The sequence below is a fragment of the Chiloscyllium punctatum genome, chromosome 9 (genome assembly GCF_047496795.1).
Source record: "Chiloscyllium punctatum isolate Juve2018m chromosome 9, sChiPun1.3, whole genome shotgun sequence".
NCBI classification, from domain to species: Eukaryota; Metazoa; Chordata; class Chondrichthyes; order Orectolobiformes; family Hemiscylliidae; genus Chiloscyllium; species Chiloscyllium punctatum.
In genome coordinates, this window is record NC_092747.1 from 98,002,321 (window position 1) to 98,020,720 (window position 18,400).

An 18,400-nucleotide genomic window follows, 5' to 3' on the forward strand; every position below is an offset into this window, starting at 1 on the left:
TCAATATTCCACCAATTCTGAATATTCCCTTTACACTGTTTCAATGAGATTCAATGCAAACTCCAACGTTTGCTTCTGAGCACCTTTTTGAGATGAATAACAAATTTCATGGAATTATAAAATGGTTTGATGTTGAGGGTAAAGGACTAGACAGAATAAAGTAACAGCATGCGAACCCAAGCCCTTGTTGGTTGCTTATCTCCTTATAATGATCCCTGATGAGATTTCCAAATTGATATTATAATCTGTCGAGGGACAAGCAGGTTCTTTGTTTAAAATGGACAATGTTTCAGATTCTAGCAAGTACGAGGAGAATAAAGCCAGAAGATTCCAGAGTCATGAATAAACAGAATAAACTAGACCAAATCATCTAGTACTTTATACTTTAATATCCAGAATTAACAGTAAGCACCCCCACAGAGAACGTTAAATGTAGAAAAGACAAATCAGATTACCCCACAAACATTGCACAATCCCTCCCCAACATTGACACCAAATCTGTACAAATATTGTCTCATTTACAAAAGATTACAATTCTCACTATTGACGATCCAGCTTGAGAAACCACTCACAAGCCATTCAATCAATGACTACTTATGACCAGGTAGCTTCTCATGAGGCTGTGCTCCTTGGAATTCTAAGACTGCACCCCAGCACTTACTCAAGTACAATGCCAAAAGCCAAGGAAATCAGCTAGATTTTACTGAACTGACACTTTTTCAAGCTCTAATGTTTCTCAGCTACATGAAGCAAATACTGCTTGTGCACTTCCTTCATTCTCAATCACTGCTGCACTGAACCATCAATGGCTCTCAGGCCTTCTTGCAAATTGTGACTGCATCAGACAGCTCTCAGGGCTTCTTCTGATCCCTGACTGCAACTTCAGGTTGCAACTAATGGCTCCCGGGACTGAGCTCTAACTGCCTGAAGGCTGTTACAGGAAGATCTTTTCAGTATGGAGTCTTGTATCCTGCTACACAACACTCCTAATCACATGCAGTCCTGCAAGGATCCTGTGGCTGGAATTTGTTTTCTACTGTCACCACCCGCTGCAACTACCTAAAAAAAAACAAGACGTGGAACCCTGGGCTGAACATATACAACCTACCCTACTTTGCACAAGTGCCAGAACTTCTAGGGTATGATATGAGTTGTAGCCTTCAGCATCTGCCTTAAAATTTCAAGTTTCTTAATGCCTTGCACCTGCATCCCATCCTTCACTCTGCTGTCATGTTTCCAATCTAACATAGGCCATGATTGGGAATTTTACCTGCTTCTCCAGTTTTTCCACTATCTAACCCCTCCCTTGTGTCACTTGAATTCATTTTTCCCATGTTTGAGTGTACTGTTAATTTCAGTCTCTGGATTAGTGGTGCTGGAAGAGCACAGCAGTTCAGGCAGCATCCGAGGAGCAGTAAAATCGACGTTTCGGGCAAAAGCCCTTCATCAGGAATAAAGGCAGTGAGCCTGAAGAGTGGAGAGATAAGCTAGAGGAGGGTGGGGGTGGGGAGACAGTAGCATAGAGTACAATAGGTGAGTGGGGGAGGGGATGAAGGTAATAGGTCAGGGAGGAGGGTGAAGTGGATAGGTGGAAAAGAAGATAGGCAGGTAGGACAAGTCATGGGACAGTGCTGAGCTGGAAGTTTGGAACTAGGGTCAGGTGGGGGAAGGGGAAATGAGGAAACTGTTGAAGTCCACATTGATGTCCTGGGGTTGAAGTGTTCTAAGGCGGAAGATGACACGTTCTTCCTCTAGGCGTCTGGTGGTGAGGGAGCGGCGGTGAAGGAGGCCCAGGACCCCCATGTCATCAGCAGAGTGGGAGGGGGAGTTGAAATGTTGGGCCGGGTGTCCCAGAGATGCTCCCTAAAGCGCTCTGCTAGGAGGCGTCCAGTCTTCCCAATGTAGAGGAGACTGCATCGGGAGCAATAGATACAATAAATGATATTGGTGGATGTGCAGGTAAAACTTTGATGGATGTGGAAGGCTCCTTTAGGGCCTTGGATGGATGTGGAGGAGGAGGTGTGGGCGCAGGTTTTGCAATTTCTGCAGTGGCAGGGGAAGGTGCCAGGATGGGAGGGTGGGTTGTAGGGGGGCGTGGACCTGACCAGGGAGTCATGGAGGGAACAGTCTTTGCGGAAGGCGGAAAGGGGTGGAGAGGGAAATATATCCCTGGTGGTGGGGTTCGTTTGGAGGTGGCGAAAATGTCGGCGGATGATTTGGTTTATGCGAAGATTGGTAGGGTGGAAGGCGAGCACCAGGGGCATTCTGTCCTTGTTACAGTTGGAGGGGTGGGGGTCTGAGGATGGAGGTGCGGGATGTGGACAAGATGAGTTGGAGGGCATCATTAACCACGTGGGAAGGGAAAATGCGGTCTCTAAAGAAGGAGGCCATCTGGTGTGTTCTGTGGTGGAACTAGTCCTCCTGGGAGCAGATATGGCGGAGGTGGAGGAATTGGGAATACAGGATGGCATTTTTGCAAGAGCTAGGGTGGGAAGAGGTGTAATCCAGGTAGCTGTGGGAGTTGGTGGGTTTGTAAAAAATGTCAGTGTCAAGTCCGTCGTCATTAATGGAGATGGAGAGGTCCAGGAAGGGGAGGGAGGTGTCAGAGATGGTCCAGGTAAATTTAAGGTCAGGGTGGAATGTGTTGGTGAATTTGATGAATTGCTCAACCTCCTCGCGGGAGCATGAGGTGGCGCCAATGCAGTCATCAATATAGCGGAGGAAGAGGAGGGGAGTGGTGCCGGTGTAATTACGGAAGATCGACTGTTCTACGTAGCTAACAAAGAGACAGGCATAGCTGGGGCCCATACATGTGCCCATGGCTACCCCTTTGGTCTGGAGGAACTGGGAGGATTTGAAGGAGAAATTGTTAAGGGTGAGGACGAGTCTGGCCAAACGAATGAGAGTGTCGGTGGAAGGGTGCTGTTGGGGACGTCAGGAGAGGTAAAAACAGAGGACTTGGAGGCCCTGGTCATGGCGGATGGAGGTGTAGAGGGATTGGATATCCATAGTGAAGATGAGGCGTTGGGGGCCGGGGAAACGGAAGTCTTGGAGGAGGTGGAGGGCGTGGGTGGTGTTTTGAACGTATATGGGGAGTTCGTGGATTAGGGGGGATAGGACAGTGTCGAGGTAGGTAGAAATGAGTTCAGTGGGGCAGGAGCATGCTGAGACAATGGGTCGGCCAGGGTGGTCAGGCTTGTGGATCTTGGGAAGGAGGTAGAACCAGGCAGTGCAGGGTTCCCGGACTGAGGTTGGAAGCTGTGGATGGGAGATCTCCTGAGGTGATGAGGTTCTGTATGGTCTGGGAGATGATGGTTTGGTGATGGGGGGGTGGGCGTCATGGTCGAGGGGGCAGTAGGAAGAGGTGTCCTCGAGTTGGCGTTTGGCTTCAGCGGAGTAGAGGTCAGTGCGCCAGACTACCACAGCGCCCCCTTTATCTGCTGGCTTGATGGTGAGGTCGAGATTGGAGCAGAGGGATTGGAGGGCTGCACGTTGCGAGGGTGAGAGGTTGGAGTGGGGGAGGGGGATAGACAGGTTGAGGCGGTTAATGTCCCGGCGGCAGTTGGAAATGAAGAGGTTGAGGGCAGGTAATAGGCCAGTGTGGGTGTCCAGGTGGATGGAGTGTGTTGGAGGTGGGCGAAGGGGTCCTTGGAAGGTGGGCGGGAGTCCTGATTGTGAAAGTAAGCTTGGAGGCGGAGGCGGCGGAAGAAGTGTTTGATGTCACGGCATTCATTGATGTGTGGACGGAGGGGGATGAAGGAGAGTCCTTTGATGAGGACTGATCGTTCGTCCTCAGTGAGGGGGAGGTCTGGAGGGATGGTGAAAACTCGGCAGGGCTGGGAGCTGGGATCTAGTGTGGGTGTGGAGCTGGGAATGGGGGCGGAGCTGGTAACTGGAGTGGGTGTGATGGTGGGGGCTATCTACCTCAACTTCAAGTAGGCTGCAGATCATTGCACCTTCCTTTTCTCTTCTCGGTCTATTGTTCTGATAACGTTAAAATACTTGAGCATCAGTCATCTTAAATTCTGATCTGTGGCTGAAAGACTCAAATAACAGTTCCACCCTTACAAACAAGGAGCAGAAGTTAGGCCTCTCCACCCAACTCCACCATTTAATAAGATCATGGCTGATCTGATTGTAATCTCAAATCCACATTCCTAGCTATCCTGATAACCTTTTAACCCTTTGTTAAAGAAGAACTTCTACTTTAAAAATATTCAAGGACTCGGTTTCCACCATCTTTTCAGAGCGAGTTCCAAAGACTGTCAATCCTCAGAGTGGAAAAAAAGAGCCAAATGTCTGTTTAATACAGGTGCCCCCTGACTTTTAAACGTGGCCCCTAGTTTTTATTATTCCATAAGAGAAAATATCCTCCGCACAACTACCAAGACCCCTCAGGATTTTATATATTTCAACCATCATCATTAAACACCTCGAAACACCAAAAGATTTGAGATTAGCTAATCCAAACCTCTCTCATAATAACTAGATTGGGTGGGTTGTCTTATGTCTAGTAAACCCGCTTGAAACTCTTTCCAACACCATTACATTCTTCTTTGGATAAGGAGACCAATTCTGTACATATTGCTCCCGACATGGTTTCACCTGTGGACTATATAACTGAAACATAACCTCTCCACCTTTACATTCAATTTCCCCTCATTGTAAATGATAACATTTTATCAGCTTTCCTAATTAATTGCTGTATCTGCTCACTTTTTATAATTAATGCATTAAGATACAAAGATTTGTCTGCAATCAGAGCTCTTCAGTCTCTATTTCAATAGTGTAATTCTTTTTTAATTTTTCCTGCCAAAATGGATAATTTCATATTTTTCCTACTACTGAATACTCCATTTGCTAGAATTTTGTTCGCTCACTTAACCTAACTGAATATTTTTGTAGTCTCCCTTAAGAGCTCTTCACAATGTACTTTCCTACCTATTCTTTGTGTTGGTAACAAATCTGGCAAGCATACTATCCATCCCTTCATCAAAGATATTTATAAAAATTGCAAACTATTGAGGTCCCAGAATTCATACTAATGGTACACCACTCATACATCTTGCCAATCCTTAATGCCTATGCTTTGTTCCCTATTAGCAGCCAAGCATCTATTCATGCCAACATGCCGGCCCTACACCATGATATTTTTTCCCGCATCTTCATTTCGTCATACATACATTGAAATTTACACCACAGAAGCAGGATACCATTCCACTGTTAAATGCTGTTTCTTTGAACGAGCAGTTGTAATTAGTTCCGCATTGCAGCATTTTGTTCATAATCCTGTAAGCTTCTCAAATTTGAAGGTTTGTCAAGCTTCCTTTTAAAATTATCCAGGAAATCAGCTTCTATCACCTTTTTAAAGTGAGTGCATTTCAGAATCTGACAAGTGTAACTGAATAACATGTTGCCTCATCCAACCTCAATAATTTTCCAACAAATTTTAATCTAAACTCTGGACACATTCTCCTCCATCAAAATCTTTCACCTTGGAAACAATGATTAACTTAACCAATCATCACTTAACCTTCTCATTTGAAGAGATCTCTATTGGATAAAATGCTAGCAATTACTTCCAAGCAATTGAGTGCACAGCTCAACATTACAGAAAGAAAAATAAATGTATAAATCCACATCCATTCCAGAAAGGTCATTTAACTCAAAACTCAAGCTGCATGTCACAAAAAGAAAACTGCAGCTGGCTTTGCAAACAGTGCTGCATTGTCATTTTATTCTTGCTCCTTTCCCAAAAATAATGGGAATTCCTTCATAGCTAAAATGATCTTCAGCAAGAATGACAGGTCTCACAGCAGAGGTATGCTGTTGTCATACAATGAGGACAAAAAGCTACACAATGGTTTTAATTTCGAGGCTTCAGAAAATATCTGTACCAAAACGAAGTGCAGTCACCCTGCAATAGGGATTGGACTTGTATACAGCTGAAAAAACTCAAACCACAGCCAGAATACTAGCTTTGTAGAATGATCCACATAAGCTTCCTTCAACTCCTCTTTCCTGCACCCTAATCAGCATATCTTTCTATTCCATTGTGGTTCATGAAGCCATCTAGCTCCCCCTTCAATGCATCTATGTCATTCAACTCAAACACACCATGTGATAGCAAGATTCATTCTTTCAAAAATAGTCTCAGTAACTCAAATTAATAATGCTTCCACTCCCAAAGTAAGCTCCTGTCCCTTTCAGTGACAATAACTAGATGGGGCATCTAGATGGGACTATGACAAGCTGGTCCATAAGTAAACAATGTGCCTAGAAGCTATTAAAAACATCAAGTGTCTTCTATAATGTAAATGCCCAAACACGAAGTTGAGGAACTGGGTTCATTCGTCAGAATCACGAAGTAGGAGATATTACAGAAGGAATTCAAACCAAGGTCACAAAGTCAAAATTAAAGTGATAAAGCCACATATTTTAAGTCTAAGTACATCCCATTTGAGTTCATTGATACATCTTCAATGGAAGTAACTCAGATTGCAACAAAGCATTGTGAATTTAACCTGGGGCAGTGTTTTGTAGAGGAATAAGACAGTATTATTTTCTGGATCTGTAGATTGTGAAGGAGCAAAAATGGCCTTTAGTAGAGTGATATGCGCTTCTTGTCAGATGTGGGAGTTTAAAGAGAGTTGAAGAGTTACTGCAGATTATATCTGCAATAAATGCGAATCTTATCAGATCAAATGGATCGGTTGGAGAGACAGTAAGAAGCAATGAGGAATTTGCAACAGTATCAGTATGTGATGGATGGCAGTTTATGGGGGGGGGGGGGGGGGGGAGAAAGAGTCTCAGATACAATCACATAGATGGGTTAACTCCAGGAAAGGTAAGAGAGGTAGGCAGCTAGTGCAGGAGCCTCGTGTGGCTATACCCATTTCAAACAGGTATGCTGTTTTGGAAAATGTAGGGGGTGATGGATTCTCAGGGGAACATAGCACGAACAGCCAAGTTTCTGATATTGAGACTGGCTCTAATGCAATGAGGGGTACATTGGTTCCAAGGGGACTCTCTAGTGCGAGGTACAGACAGACGTTTCTGTGGCCAGCAGTGAAAAATCAGAAAAAAAAATCAGAACAAATAGCTATTACAGATTGAAACCCAATTTCAGATGCTGAGGTGCAAGTATATGCAAGTTCAAACAAAGACTTTTGTTTCCTATTCTTCATAGGAAGAATTCTTTGTAACCGTGAGAGAGAACATGCCAAGAAATAATCCTCAAATAGCGGACCCGAGGAAGCAAACATTATGGTTTCTTTAATCATGTAATCACTGAGGCCAAAATAAAAGGTCTAAGCTAATCTACAACTTAAAGTTAACAGACTACACACTTCAACACAGTTTTAACGTCAGATTAACAATAAGTATCTGCTGCTACAGGCTGAAATGTGTTGCTTACATTCCTGTGAAATGGACAGTAAGGAAAGATAATCAATTTCTAGCAATCCAGGGTATGGGCAATATGAAATTGCCTGGTTCAGAGATCTAGGATACTGTAGAAAGTAAATTGTTTGTTTCAATAAGGCAATCATCCTCCACAAAGGAAATGCATGAGGTTAAAGGTGCTCCCAAAGTTACAATGGAGCTATTGCCTGTTTCAGCAGGAAAAACAGCCTCCATGATGGAAACACAAAAGATTTCAAGGAACTTCAGATCCGGGTTGAAAAGCTGGAGTCTGTGCTGCAAACATTGTGGCACATCGGAGAAGGGACATGTTACTTGGACACTTTGCTCAGAGGGGCTCTCACCCCTCAGACTAGGCAATTCAAAATTAGTCTGTGATGAGGGAAAAGTGTGTTGAGGGAAAAAGAGTGAGAGACTCTGGAGGACTCAAGGGGTTAAATTTAAGAAGTCTCGGCCCCTGTTACAAGGTTCTTGCAAATTGTGCAGACAAGGGTGAGGACTGCAGTGAGAACAAGCAAACTGATCATCGCACTTTGGTACTGGGAACTATTCAAATGGGGCCAGAAAATAAGAATAACATGGTGTAAGGGGAAAGTATAATTGAAGGGATAGATACTGCTCTCTATGTTGATGGCAACAACATTCATAGGACTAGAAAATATCTCTTGCTAAAAGACAGTTAGCATTTCAATCTGTGCTCAAAGATTGAGTGTGGTATTGATTTCAGTTTGTAGGGCACTGACATTAGTACTGGGGTTAAAGGTTCTGGTGGGCCATGCTTCACTTGAACAATGCTGGAACCAGTGGCCTGGCAAATTGAATCCTGAGGGCTGCCTTGGGTGGGGTGGCAGTGTGTGCATGGTTGGCATAAAGAAATGAGAAGGAGAAGACGACATTGGCACGAGTGTTTCAGAGGCAACCTAACAATAGCTGTATGGTAGGACAGAGGATAAATCTGGAGATAATAAGAGCATGTAATAGAGGCAGTACATTAATCATGATGACTTTAACCATCATCTAGATTGGGACAGTCAGACAACTAGAGGAGGCCATAAGGGGGAAGACGTAGAGTATATTTGCACAGTTTCCTCGAATATGTTGTGGATGCAACCAGGGATCAGGCTATTTAGGACCTGGTGAAGTATGATGAGGCAGAGTAAAAGATCCCCTCAGAACCAGTGGCCATAAAATGGCTGAATGTAGCATTCAGCATCAAGGGGAAGAATGTGGTTTGGAAACAACTATGCTAAGCTTAAATGAAAGCATTTACAAAATATTGAGGACAGAGCTAACTGGTATCGATTGGGAAAGGAGTTTAGCAGCAATGACATTTCAGAAATAATGGCAGATGTTTAAGTAAATAGCTCATGTCTTGTTGCAAGAACACATTCAGTGAGGAAGGAGGATTCTAGGAAGGAGGTAAGCCAACATGGTTAACCAGGGCAGTTAAGAACAGCATCAAATTGAAAGGAAAGCAGACAGTGTGTCTAAGACTAGTGATAAGTGACAGCATTGGGAAAATTTTATAAACCAACAAAAGACAATGACAAAATAATAAAGAGAGAGAAAATAAAGTTTTAGGGTAAACTTGCAAGTAATATCAAAAGAAACAGCAAAAGTGCCTTAAATATACAAAAAAGGAAGAGAAAAGCCAAAGTAAACTTACCTCTTTAGGGAATGAAACTGGTGAAATAATAAAAGGAAGCCAGGGAATGGCAGAGGAGTTGAATACTTTGCATCAGTCTCCACAGTAAAAGACACTACTAGCACACCAAAATAACTCAATGATCAAGAGGCAAAAGGAGCAGAGGAAAGAATTACAATGACTACCACTGGAGAAAAAGTGCAAAGGAAGCTAATGGGGCTAAAAACCGATAAGTCCATTCGATAGCAAGGGAGGCATCCAAGGATATTTAAGGAAATGGCTTGAGAGATAGTGAATACACTAGTCATAAACTTTCAAAAATTCTTAGCATCTGGAAAATTTAACAGCTATGTTTGCAAAGGGAAGGAGACAAAAAAAGTAAGAACAATGGACCGGTTAGCTTAATGTCTGTTATTAGGAAAATATTAAGAGTTTACTATAAAGGATACAACAGCAAAGCATTAGAAACATCATCAAGCATAGTCAGTGACACTTCATGAAGGGGAAATCATGCCAGACAAATTTTCTGGAATTTTTTGAGGAGATAACAAGTTGGATAGATAAAGTGGAAGTGGTGGATGTAATATATTTAGATTTTTCAGGATGCATTTGATAAGGTACCATATCTTAAGCTATTTAATAAGATAAGAGTCCATGGTGTTGGAGGTAGAACATTAGAATGGATAGAAGACAGAGTTGGGCTAAGGAGGGCATTTTCAGGATAGAATACCACAGGGATCAGTGATGGGACCACTGTTATTTATTATATATGTTAATAACTTTGAGGGAAGTGACTCCAGGTCCCTTATCTAAAGGGAGGCAAATTGGCATTGGCAGTGGTCGAGAGAATGTTCACTAGGTTGACACGAGGTATGAAGAGAGGTTGAATAGGTTGGGCCTGTACTCATTAAAGTTTAGAAGAAAGAATGGCGAAACCTTATTAAAACATATTAGATTATCTTGGGGACTTGACAAGGTACATGTGGAAAAATTATTTCCCCTCTTTGGAGATTGTAGAATCAGAGGGCATGATTTCAGAATAAGGGCTTGCCCATTTTAGATACAGATGAAGAGGAATTTCTTCTCTCATAGGGTATTGAATCTGTGGAACCCTTTACCACAGATGGATGTTGAGGTTAATCATTAAGTATGTTCAAAACAGAGACAGATTTTTTGACCAGTAAAGAAATCAGGGGTTTTAGGGAAAAGGTAGAAAAGTGGGATTGTGGATGATTGGATCAGCCAGGATACTACTGGATGGCACAGCAGACTTGTCAGTCTGAATGATCTATGTTGCACCTATTTCTTATGGTCTTAATAAATGTCTTCTAGTCTAAAGGGACTTGCAGCATTCACTCTCTTTGGAACAGAATCAAGGCTAAATGTCTTGAACCCAGAGTTGACAAATCGAACAAGGCTGTCAAGAATGTATGTGGCAAGAATAGTGAAACCTCCAGACCACCTGAATTTGTGAAATCAGAGACATTTGGGAAGATGTGACAGTGGTAAATGTAATTATATACCCAAATATATATATATATGGATAATGAGGGAAACAATTTTGGGAGGAGATGTTGTATAAAGGTGGAAGGGTCTGAAGGAGCTAATACTAAGGAGTTCCTTAAGCATTACCCCTTATAGTAATGTTACATGGAACTGGTAGGAGAACAACTAGGATATTGAAGGAGTAAGATGAATGATGGTTTTCCTCAGCCTCTAAAACGTAACTTGCACTTTGTTGCTAAGATGAAAACATACATGTTCAAAAGACTCCTCTTGTTTGACAATGAAGTGGGCTCCCTCTTCCACAATAGACCAAGTGAGCCTGATAAACCCCTACCCTTCAAGATGACTTTAGTAGCAAATCTACCGTGTTGATCAATAATGCAGAATGCTTCATACAACACAGTGGTATGTAGTGATCATACATCAAAGATATGCCAGACCTCCATAAGCAAAAAAAAATTCAGCAAAACAAATAAACCCCACCCCAAATGTAAACCTAAAGCAAAATATTCACAACTGAGACTCCCTTATCCTCAATAATAAGGGCACCATACACAGCAATGCTTTCTCTGGAGGCTACCTCCACCTGATTCTCAAAAAACATTACCGATCCTAACTGCCTGCTTGATAAAGCAGCTTTTCCTCACATCACCAAAGGCCTTAACTTAGTGATCTTTGATTGTTGATCCTTCCACTTATGGGAACAGTTTCATCCATATATTCTGACTGAATTCCTCATGGTTTTGAACACCCCTATCAAATCTCCTCTAAACTATTTCTTCATAGCCCCTGTTTCTCCAATTTGTCCATGTCTGCTGAAATTCCACATCCCAGCAGCTATTCTCTTGGATCTTTTTTGAATTGATCTCATTGAATGATGGAATAGGTTCCAGGGACTGAATAGTCCTACTCCTTTTCCTATGATCTGTTTTAATGTTTTCTCATCCTTCCCATCATATGTAGTGCCCAATGCTGCAGTCTGTGTTGGATTATCATAACTTCCTTCCTTTTGTACCCTCCACACATTAAAGACAGCAATGGCCAAACCTGACAATCAAATTATATTAAAAGAAAATCAGTTCTAAACTATGAAAAGAGAATATGTTTCAAGTCAAAAATCAGAAGTTCCTTGTATTTGTTGCACAAGCTTAAAACAAACAGAAGAGTCTAAATTGTGAAGTGTCGAAATAAGTTTGAAGCAAAATAGTGGCATTTAAGAAAAGATGACAATCATTCTAAAAGCAGTGATAATTATCATCTGCCAAAATTCAGTTTTTTAAAATATAAATACTCTCTCCTTTTCATTTTTCTCTATGACTTCAAACTTACCAGATGATTTTGTTCAGAAATCATATGCTCTTTAAAATTTCAGAGAAAAATTTGCAAATGTGATATTTGCAAGATCAGATCACAATTCACACAATTTCTCCATTTAATGAGGAAATTACAATGCCAGCTAAGGTAATAAAGGCAAAGTTCGCCTTATTTAATACATTACTAAGTTTGTCTCAGGTTTGAAGGAGAGATTAGGATTGCCTTAAAAAATTCCAAAATTCACATAAACAAGCTATGCAGATTATAAGGGGAATGGAAATTTAAAAGTTTCACACCACAATTCATTCTATGAGCTTTTTCGTAAATAACAGAAACCTCCTCTCCCAATCTCATTTGTCCTAAGTGCTCCCTAGAAACTATTAGTGAGCAGCATCTGATAGCAGCCAGACAATAGCTCATTTACTCATCCTTTTCATCCAAGAATGACACATAGCTGAAAAAGATGAATATTTTAAAAACTGGAATTATAAAACAATTTAACGAAGGGGAGTTTGATTTGTTCAGATCATTTGGAACAGCATTAATACATCACGTAATGGAATGAGGAACGTAATCTGTTGAAAGCTAAACTAACCTCACGTGATAAAGTTTTGTCATGGGCACAGCTTATACTCACATGCCGGTGACTGGAGTCGTGAAATTCCATTCTGTAGGTTTGAATCAAAACTTCTGCTATTCTTGAAAGAGTCTGGTGAACTGGTAGCACTGAATGAACGAGCCAGGTTTGGCATACTGCGTCTGAGTTTTTCTGCAACAGAAAGAGTCATTTCAAATTCAACCACATATTTTTGCAACAAAGGCAAATGCATTCAGAGTTCAAATAAGGATTAATGCTACTTATATTTTAAACATTTACATGAACAAAGTGCAAATATTGGAAATCTAACCTATTTCAAAAAGGCTTCAAAGAACACAGCAAGCCAGTAGCTAATCAATCGACCAGCATTTAAAGTGCTGACCTTTTGTCAGAACAGTTCTTGTAAAGCCCATGTTTTCTTTCAACTAATGTTGTAGGAACTATTGTTTGTTTTTGTTATAATCGGTTTTAGTTGGAGCAGAAAAAACAACTTATCTTCACACAATTGTTTTAAGCGCTTTTTGAAGTTCCTTCAATAACAGTAAGAAAAAAGCAAGTTTCCCCTACAGGAACGTTCGACAAGGCTTCCCATGGGAGACTGGTTAGCAAGGTTAGATCTCATGGAATACAGGGAAAACTCACCATTTGGATACAGAACTAACTCAAAGGTAGAAGACAGGGTGGTGGTTGAGGGTTGTTTTTCAGACTGGAGGCCTGTGACTAGTGGTACTGGGTCCACTACTTTTCGTCATTTGTATAAATGATTTGGATGTGAGCATAACAGGTACAGTTAGTAAGTTTACAGATGACACCAAAATTGGAGGTGTAGTAGACAATAAAGAAGGTTACCTCAGATTACAGTGGGATCTTGATCAGATGGGCCAATGGGCTGAGCAGTGGCAGATTGAGTTTAACTTGGATAAATGTGAGATGCAGCATTTTGGGAAAGCAAATCTTAGCAGGACTTACAACACTTAATGGTAAGGTCCTAGGGAGTGTTGCTGAACAAAGAGACTTTGGAGTGCAGGTTCATAGCTCCTTGAAAGTAGAGTCACAGGTAGATAGGATAGTGAAGAAAGCAGTTGGTATGCATTCCTTTATTGGTCAGAGTATTGAGTACAGGGTTTGGGAGGTCATGTTGTGGCTGTACAGAGGATTGGTTAGGTCATCTTTGGAATAACATGTGCAACGCTGGTCTACTTCCTATCAGGAACGATGTTGTGAAACTTGAAAGGGTTCAGAAAAGATTTATAAGGATATTGCCAGGGTAGGAGGATTTGAGCTACAGGGAGAGGTTGAATAGGCCGGGGCTGTTTTCCCTGAAGTGTTGGAGGCTGAGGGTTGACCTTATAGGAGGTTTATAAAATCATGAGGGACATAGATAGGGTAAATAGACAAAGTTTCTTTCCCTGGGGTGGGGGAGTCCAGAACTAGAGGGCATAGGTTTAGGGTGAGAGGGGAAAGATATAAAAGAGACCTAAGGGGCAACCTTTTCACGCAGAGAGTGGTATGTGCATGGAATGAGCTGCCAGAGGAAGTGGTGGAGGCTAGTACAATTGCAATAGTTACAAGGCATCTGGATGGGTGTTATGAATAGGAAGGGTTTGGCGGGATATGGGCCGGGTGCTGGTAGGTGGGTCTAGATTGGGTTGGGATATCTGGTTGGCATGGATGAGTTCGTCCTAATAGTCTGTTTCCTTGCTATACATCTCTACGACTCGATGACACTATGACATTACCTTATCGGGGACAATGAGCTGAATTGTGTGTCACTACCAACCTCCCCCATCTGGGTGGGTGGGTGTGTGGTGTGTGCGCGCCTTTGTAAAATACATCAGATGGCCAGCCCACCACCTTCGAATCCACCCTGAGCTGACCCCCAAAGAAGCAAGGCCATTAGGTGCTGAAATCACTGCCTATCTGCTGTATTTAATCATGTAAAGGTTAATTGGGTTTGTTAACATGCCTTTAAAATGAATAATGTGTTGTCCATGCCAATTTATGGCTGATGTGGGCAGGTGGGAGCAAGTAGACCGATGGAAATTTTAAAAGGCCTCAAACAATAGAAGGTGGGAAGGAAGGGGGTACTTCATTCAGGGGTGTCCTGGACATTTTGGGGGAACCCCACCACAATGTCCACCCAACAGAAATACCCTTCCTGACCTTAAAGCAGTGTCCTCTATGAAGCAGGCCAACCTGATTGCTTGGCAGAACTTAGAAGTTCCTCTCAAGTGAGAGGCAGGGGTCACTGACACTGCACAAGGACTACAGGGCAGGGCTTGCAAAGCCGACTTCCCTTTCAGAATCGCTGGAGGCGGAGAGGCTATGGCTGGAACCACAACCTCCAAGAATCCAACTCTGCAATCAAGATGCATCCTCCAACAAAATAAGATACAATGGCATTCTCATTACAGTGACAGGTGCATGGTTTGCGATCCCAGATCTGAAACACACATCTAAGGATCCAACCTCCAAGGTCAGAGGCAAAGGACACTATCCTGCCATTTTTCTTAACCAAAAGGAAGTTGCATTTTGAAATAGAACATGTGTCAAGAATAGTTGCATGAATTTTTAAGAAGAACCAGAAAATAATTCCTCCATTATTTGGCATATTTCAATTTGAATAGTATGCAAAAAATGTTATTGTACTTTGTATTATTTCATTCATAAATCATAAATATGTTACATTAAACTCTTGGCCAACAGAGCTGAGGACAAAACAAGACATCAATGCAAATAGAACATAGAAAAATACTGCAGAAAAGGCCCTTTGGCCCTCGATGTTGCATGACCAGTAAACTAATCTAAGCCCGTTCCCCCTACACTATCCCATCATCATCATCTACATGCTTATCCAAGGACTGCTAAATGCCCCTAATGTGGCTGCATCTTAACTACATTGGAGGCAGGGCATTCCACGCCCTTACTACTCTCTGCATAAAGAACCTGCCTCTGACATCTGTCTTAAATCTATCACCCCTCAATTTGCAGCCATACCCCCTTGTACAAGCTGACATCATCATCCTAGGAAAAAGACTCTCACTGTCCACCCTATCTAATCCTCTGATCATCTTGTATGTCTCTATCAAATCCCCACTTAGCCTTCTTCTCTCCAATGAGAACAGAGTCAAGTCTCTCAGTCTTTTCTCATAAGTCCTTCCCTCCAAGTCTAATACCCCATATTTCAGTCTTCTCCTCTACAATATTCTCCTTTACCTGAGTGAAAATGGATGAGAAATAGTTGTTTATCACTTCTATCACCACAGAGTCCACATTCAACTTCCCACTTCTGTCTTTGACTGGTCCTATTCCTACCCTAGTCATCCTTTTATTCCTTACATACCTATAGAAAGCTTTAGAGTTGTCCTTTATTCTATCTGCTAAAGACTGCTTATATCCCCCCTTGCTCTTCTTAACTCTCTCTATAATTCCTTCCAGCTAATCTGTAACTCTCCATCGACTCATCTGAACCACCTCATCTTAACGTCACATAAGCCTCCCTCTTCTTTCTTTCGTAAGCCACAGTTCCCTTACCTTATCACTTCCTCCCTGCCTGACAGGGACATACCTATCTGTGATATGCAATATCTGCTCCTTAAACCAGCTCCTCGAGTGTCCCCATCCACTGCATTTTGCTACCCCATTCTATGCATCCTAAGTCTTGCCGAATCGCATTATAATTGCCCTTCCCACACCTATAACCTTGTGGCATATATCTATCCCTTTCCATCGCTAAACTAAACATGACCAAATTATGGTCACTCTCTCCAAAGCGTTCACCTACCATTAAATCAAACACCTGGCCTGGTCCAGATCCAATGTGGCCTCCCCTCTTGTCGATCCTTCAATATACTTTGTCAGGAAACCCTCCTGCACACATTGGACAAAAACTGACCCATCTGACTTACTAGAGTTATAACATTTCCAGTCAATAACTCCCAGCAGTATGACCTCTCCTCTCCGGTTTCTAACCTCAGCCCATACCACCTCAATATACGAGTCCTCGTCAAAATTTCTTTCAGCCATCGTTATATTATCCTTGACTAACAAGGCCACACCTCCCCCTCTTTTACCACCTTCCCTGATTTTAATGAACGATCTAAATCCTGGAACCGGCAGCATCCATTCCTGACCCTGCTCTAGCCATGTCTCCAAAATGGCCACAACATCGAAGTCCGAGGTACCTATCCATGCTGCAAGCTCACTTACCTTATTCCAGATACTCCTGACGTTAAAGTAGACACACTTCAAACCAGCTTTCTGTCTGCCAGCACACTCCTGTGACCGTGAAATCCTGTCAATGTCCTCCCTACTCTCATCCTCCTGTGTACGAGAACTATTCCACAGGTGCCCATCCCCCTACTGACCTAGTATAAACCCACCCGAATAACACAATCAAATTTCCCACTCAGGTACCCCTCTGGTTCAAGTGGAGACCTTCCTGTTTGAAGAGGTCCCACCTTCCCCAGAATGAGCCACAATTATCTATGTACCTGAAACCCTCCCTACCCCCACTTGTTCAGCTGATATATCACCCTGTTCTTCGCCTCGCTATCACGTGGCATGGATAAGAAACGTTCGAGGTAAGCTTTTAAAGATTTAAATTAATGACTCACCTTTCCTGGTAGGCCCCTGGTCCAAGCTTATATATCTCCAACATATACCATGCTGCAAACAATTTAAATAGTTTGGAGACACGCCTGGGAAGTGAAAATTCTCACACAACCACATCATTACCTGTGCAGGTTGTCATGTAGTTATAATGTCACTGGGCAAATATCTACAATGTCAGGCTAAAGCTCTCAGAATAGGGTTTGTATCCCTTTGTGGCAGATGGTGAAATATGAATTCAATAGACATTGGGATTAGCAGGTTAGTCAAAAAATGATCCCATATGGTCAAGCGACCACAGATCCAAATGTGCATATTCCAAACTGACCCACAGTCGGAGAGATCAGGCCTGACAGAAAATTGGTGCTGGAAAAGCACAGCAGGTCAGGCAGCATCTGAGGAGGAGAGTTGACAAAATGTTGACTCTCCTGCTCCTTGGATGCTGCCTGACCTCCTATGCTTTTCCAGCACCACTCTTTTCGACTCTGATCTCCAGCATCTGCAGTCCTCACTTTCTCCCTGACAGAAAATTGGTCTAAATAAACTAAACAGCTGCCAGCAGTTATTGGCTGCAGAGGAAAGTGGAAACCAAGGCCATAGAGATTAAAAAGGCTCAAGAGGAACCAGTTACAACTAACTCAGGTGTGTATTTGATAAGTATCAATCAGGCGTTCTGCCATCTTGACTAGTGCACTTTACACCAATCACATGGCAACAGTGAGGGACGTTGGCACGACCCCATTGGATGATTGGAACTTCGCTCATGACCTCTTTAGACAAAGACCACAGAACAGTCAGAGATGTTTGATCCAACTTGTCCATGCCAAACAGATATCCTAAATTAATCTAGTCACACTTGCTAACATTTGACCCATATCCCTCTAAACCCTTCCTATTCATGTAGCCATCCAGATGCCTTTTAAATTTTGTAATTGTACCAGCTTTCACCTCCTCTGGCAATTCATTCCATATACATATCACCCTCTGGGTGAAAAAGTTGCCCGTGAAGTTCCTTTTAAATCTCTCCCTTCTCACCTTAAACCTATACCCTCTGGTTTTAGACTCCCCTACCCTGGAGAAAAAGACCTTGGCTATTCACCCAACCCATGCCCCTCATGATTTTATAAACCTCGTTAAAAGGTAATTCCTCAGCCTCTGACACGCCAAGGAAAAAGTCCCAGCCCATTCAGCTTCTTCCTGTTGCTCAAAACCCTCCAATCATGGCAACATTCTTGGAAACCTTTTCTGGACCCTTTCAGGTTTAACATAATCTGTCCTATGGGAGGGAAATATAACTGAGAAAG

At 42.4% G+C, this 18,400-nt stretch overlaps 1 protein-coding gene across 2 annotated transcripts in view; it reads right to left on the reverse strand.

The window, feature by feature from the left end:
- Positions 1-18,400, reverse strand: part of slain1a (SLAIN motif family, member 1a) — a 128,155-nt gene that overhangs the window by 12,432 nt on the left and 97,323 nt on the right. For both annotated transcript variants that reach the window (XM_072577932.1, XM_072577933.1), the window contains one exon: positions 12,525-12,656. In XM_072577932.1, the coding sequence (XP_072434033.1) occupies positions 12,525-12,656 (132 nt within the window). The remainder of the gene's footprint in view (positions 1-12,524; positions 12,657-18,400) is intronic.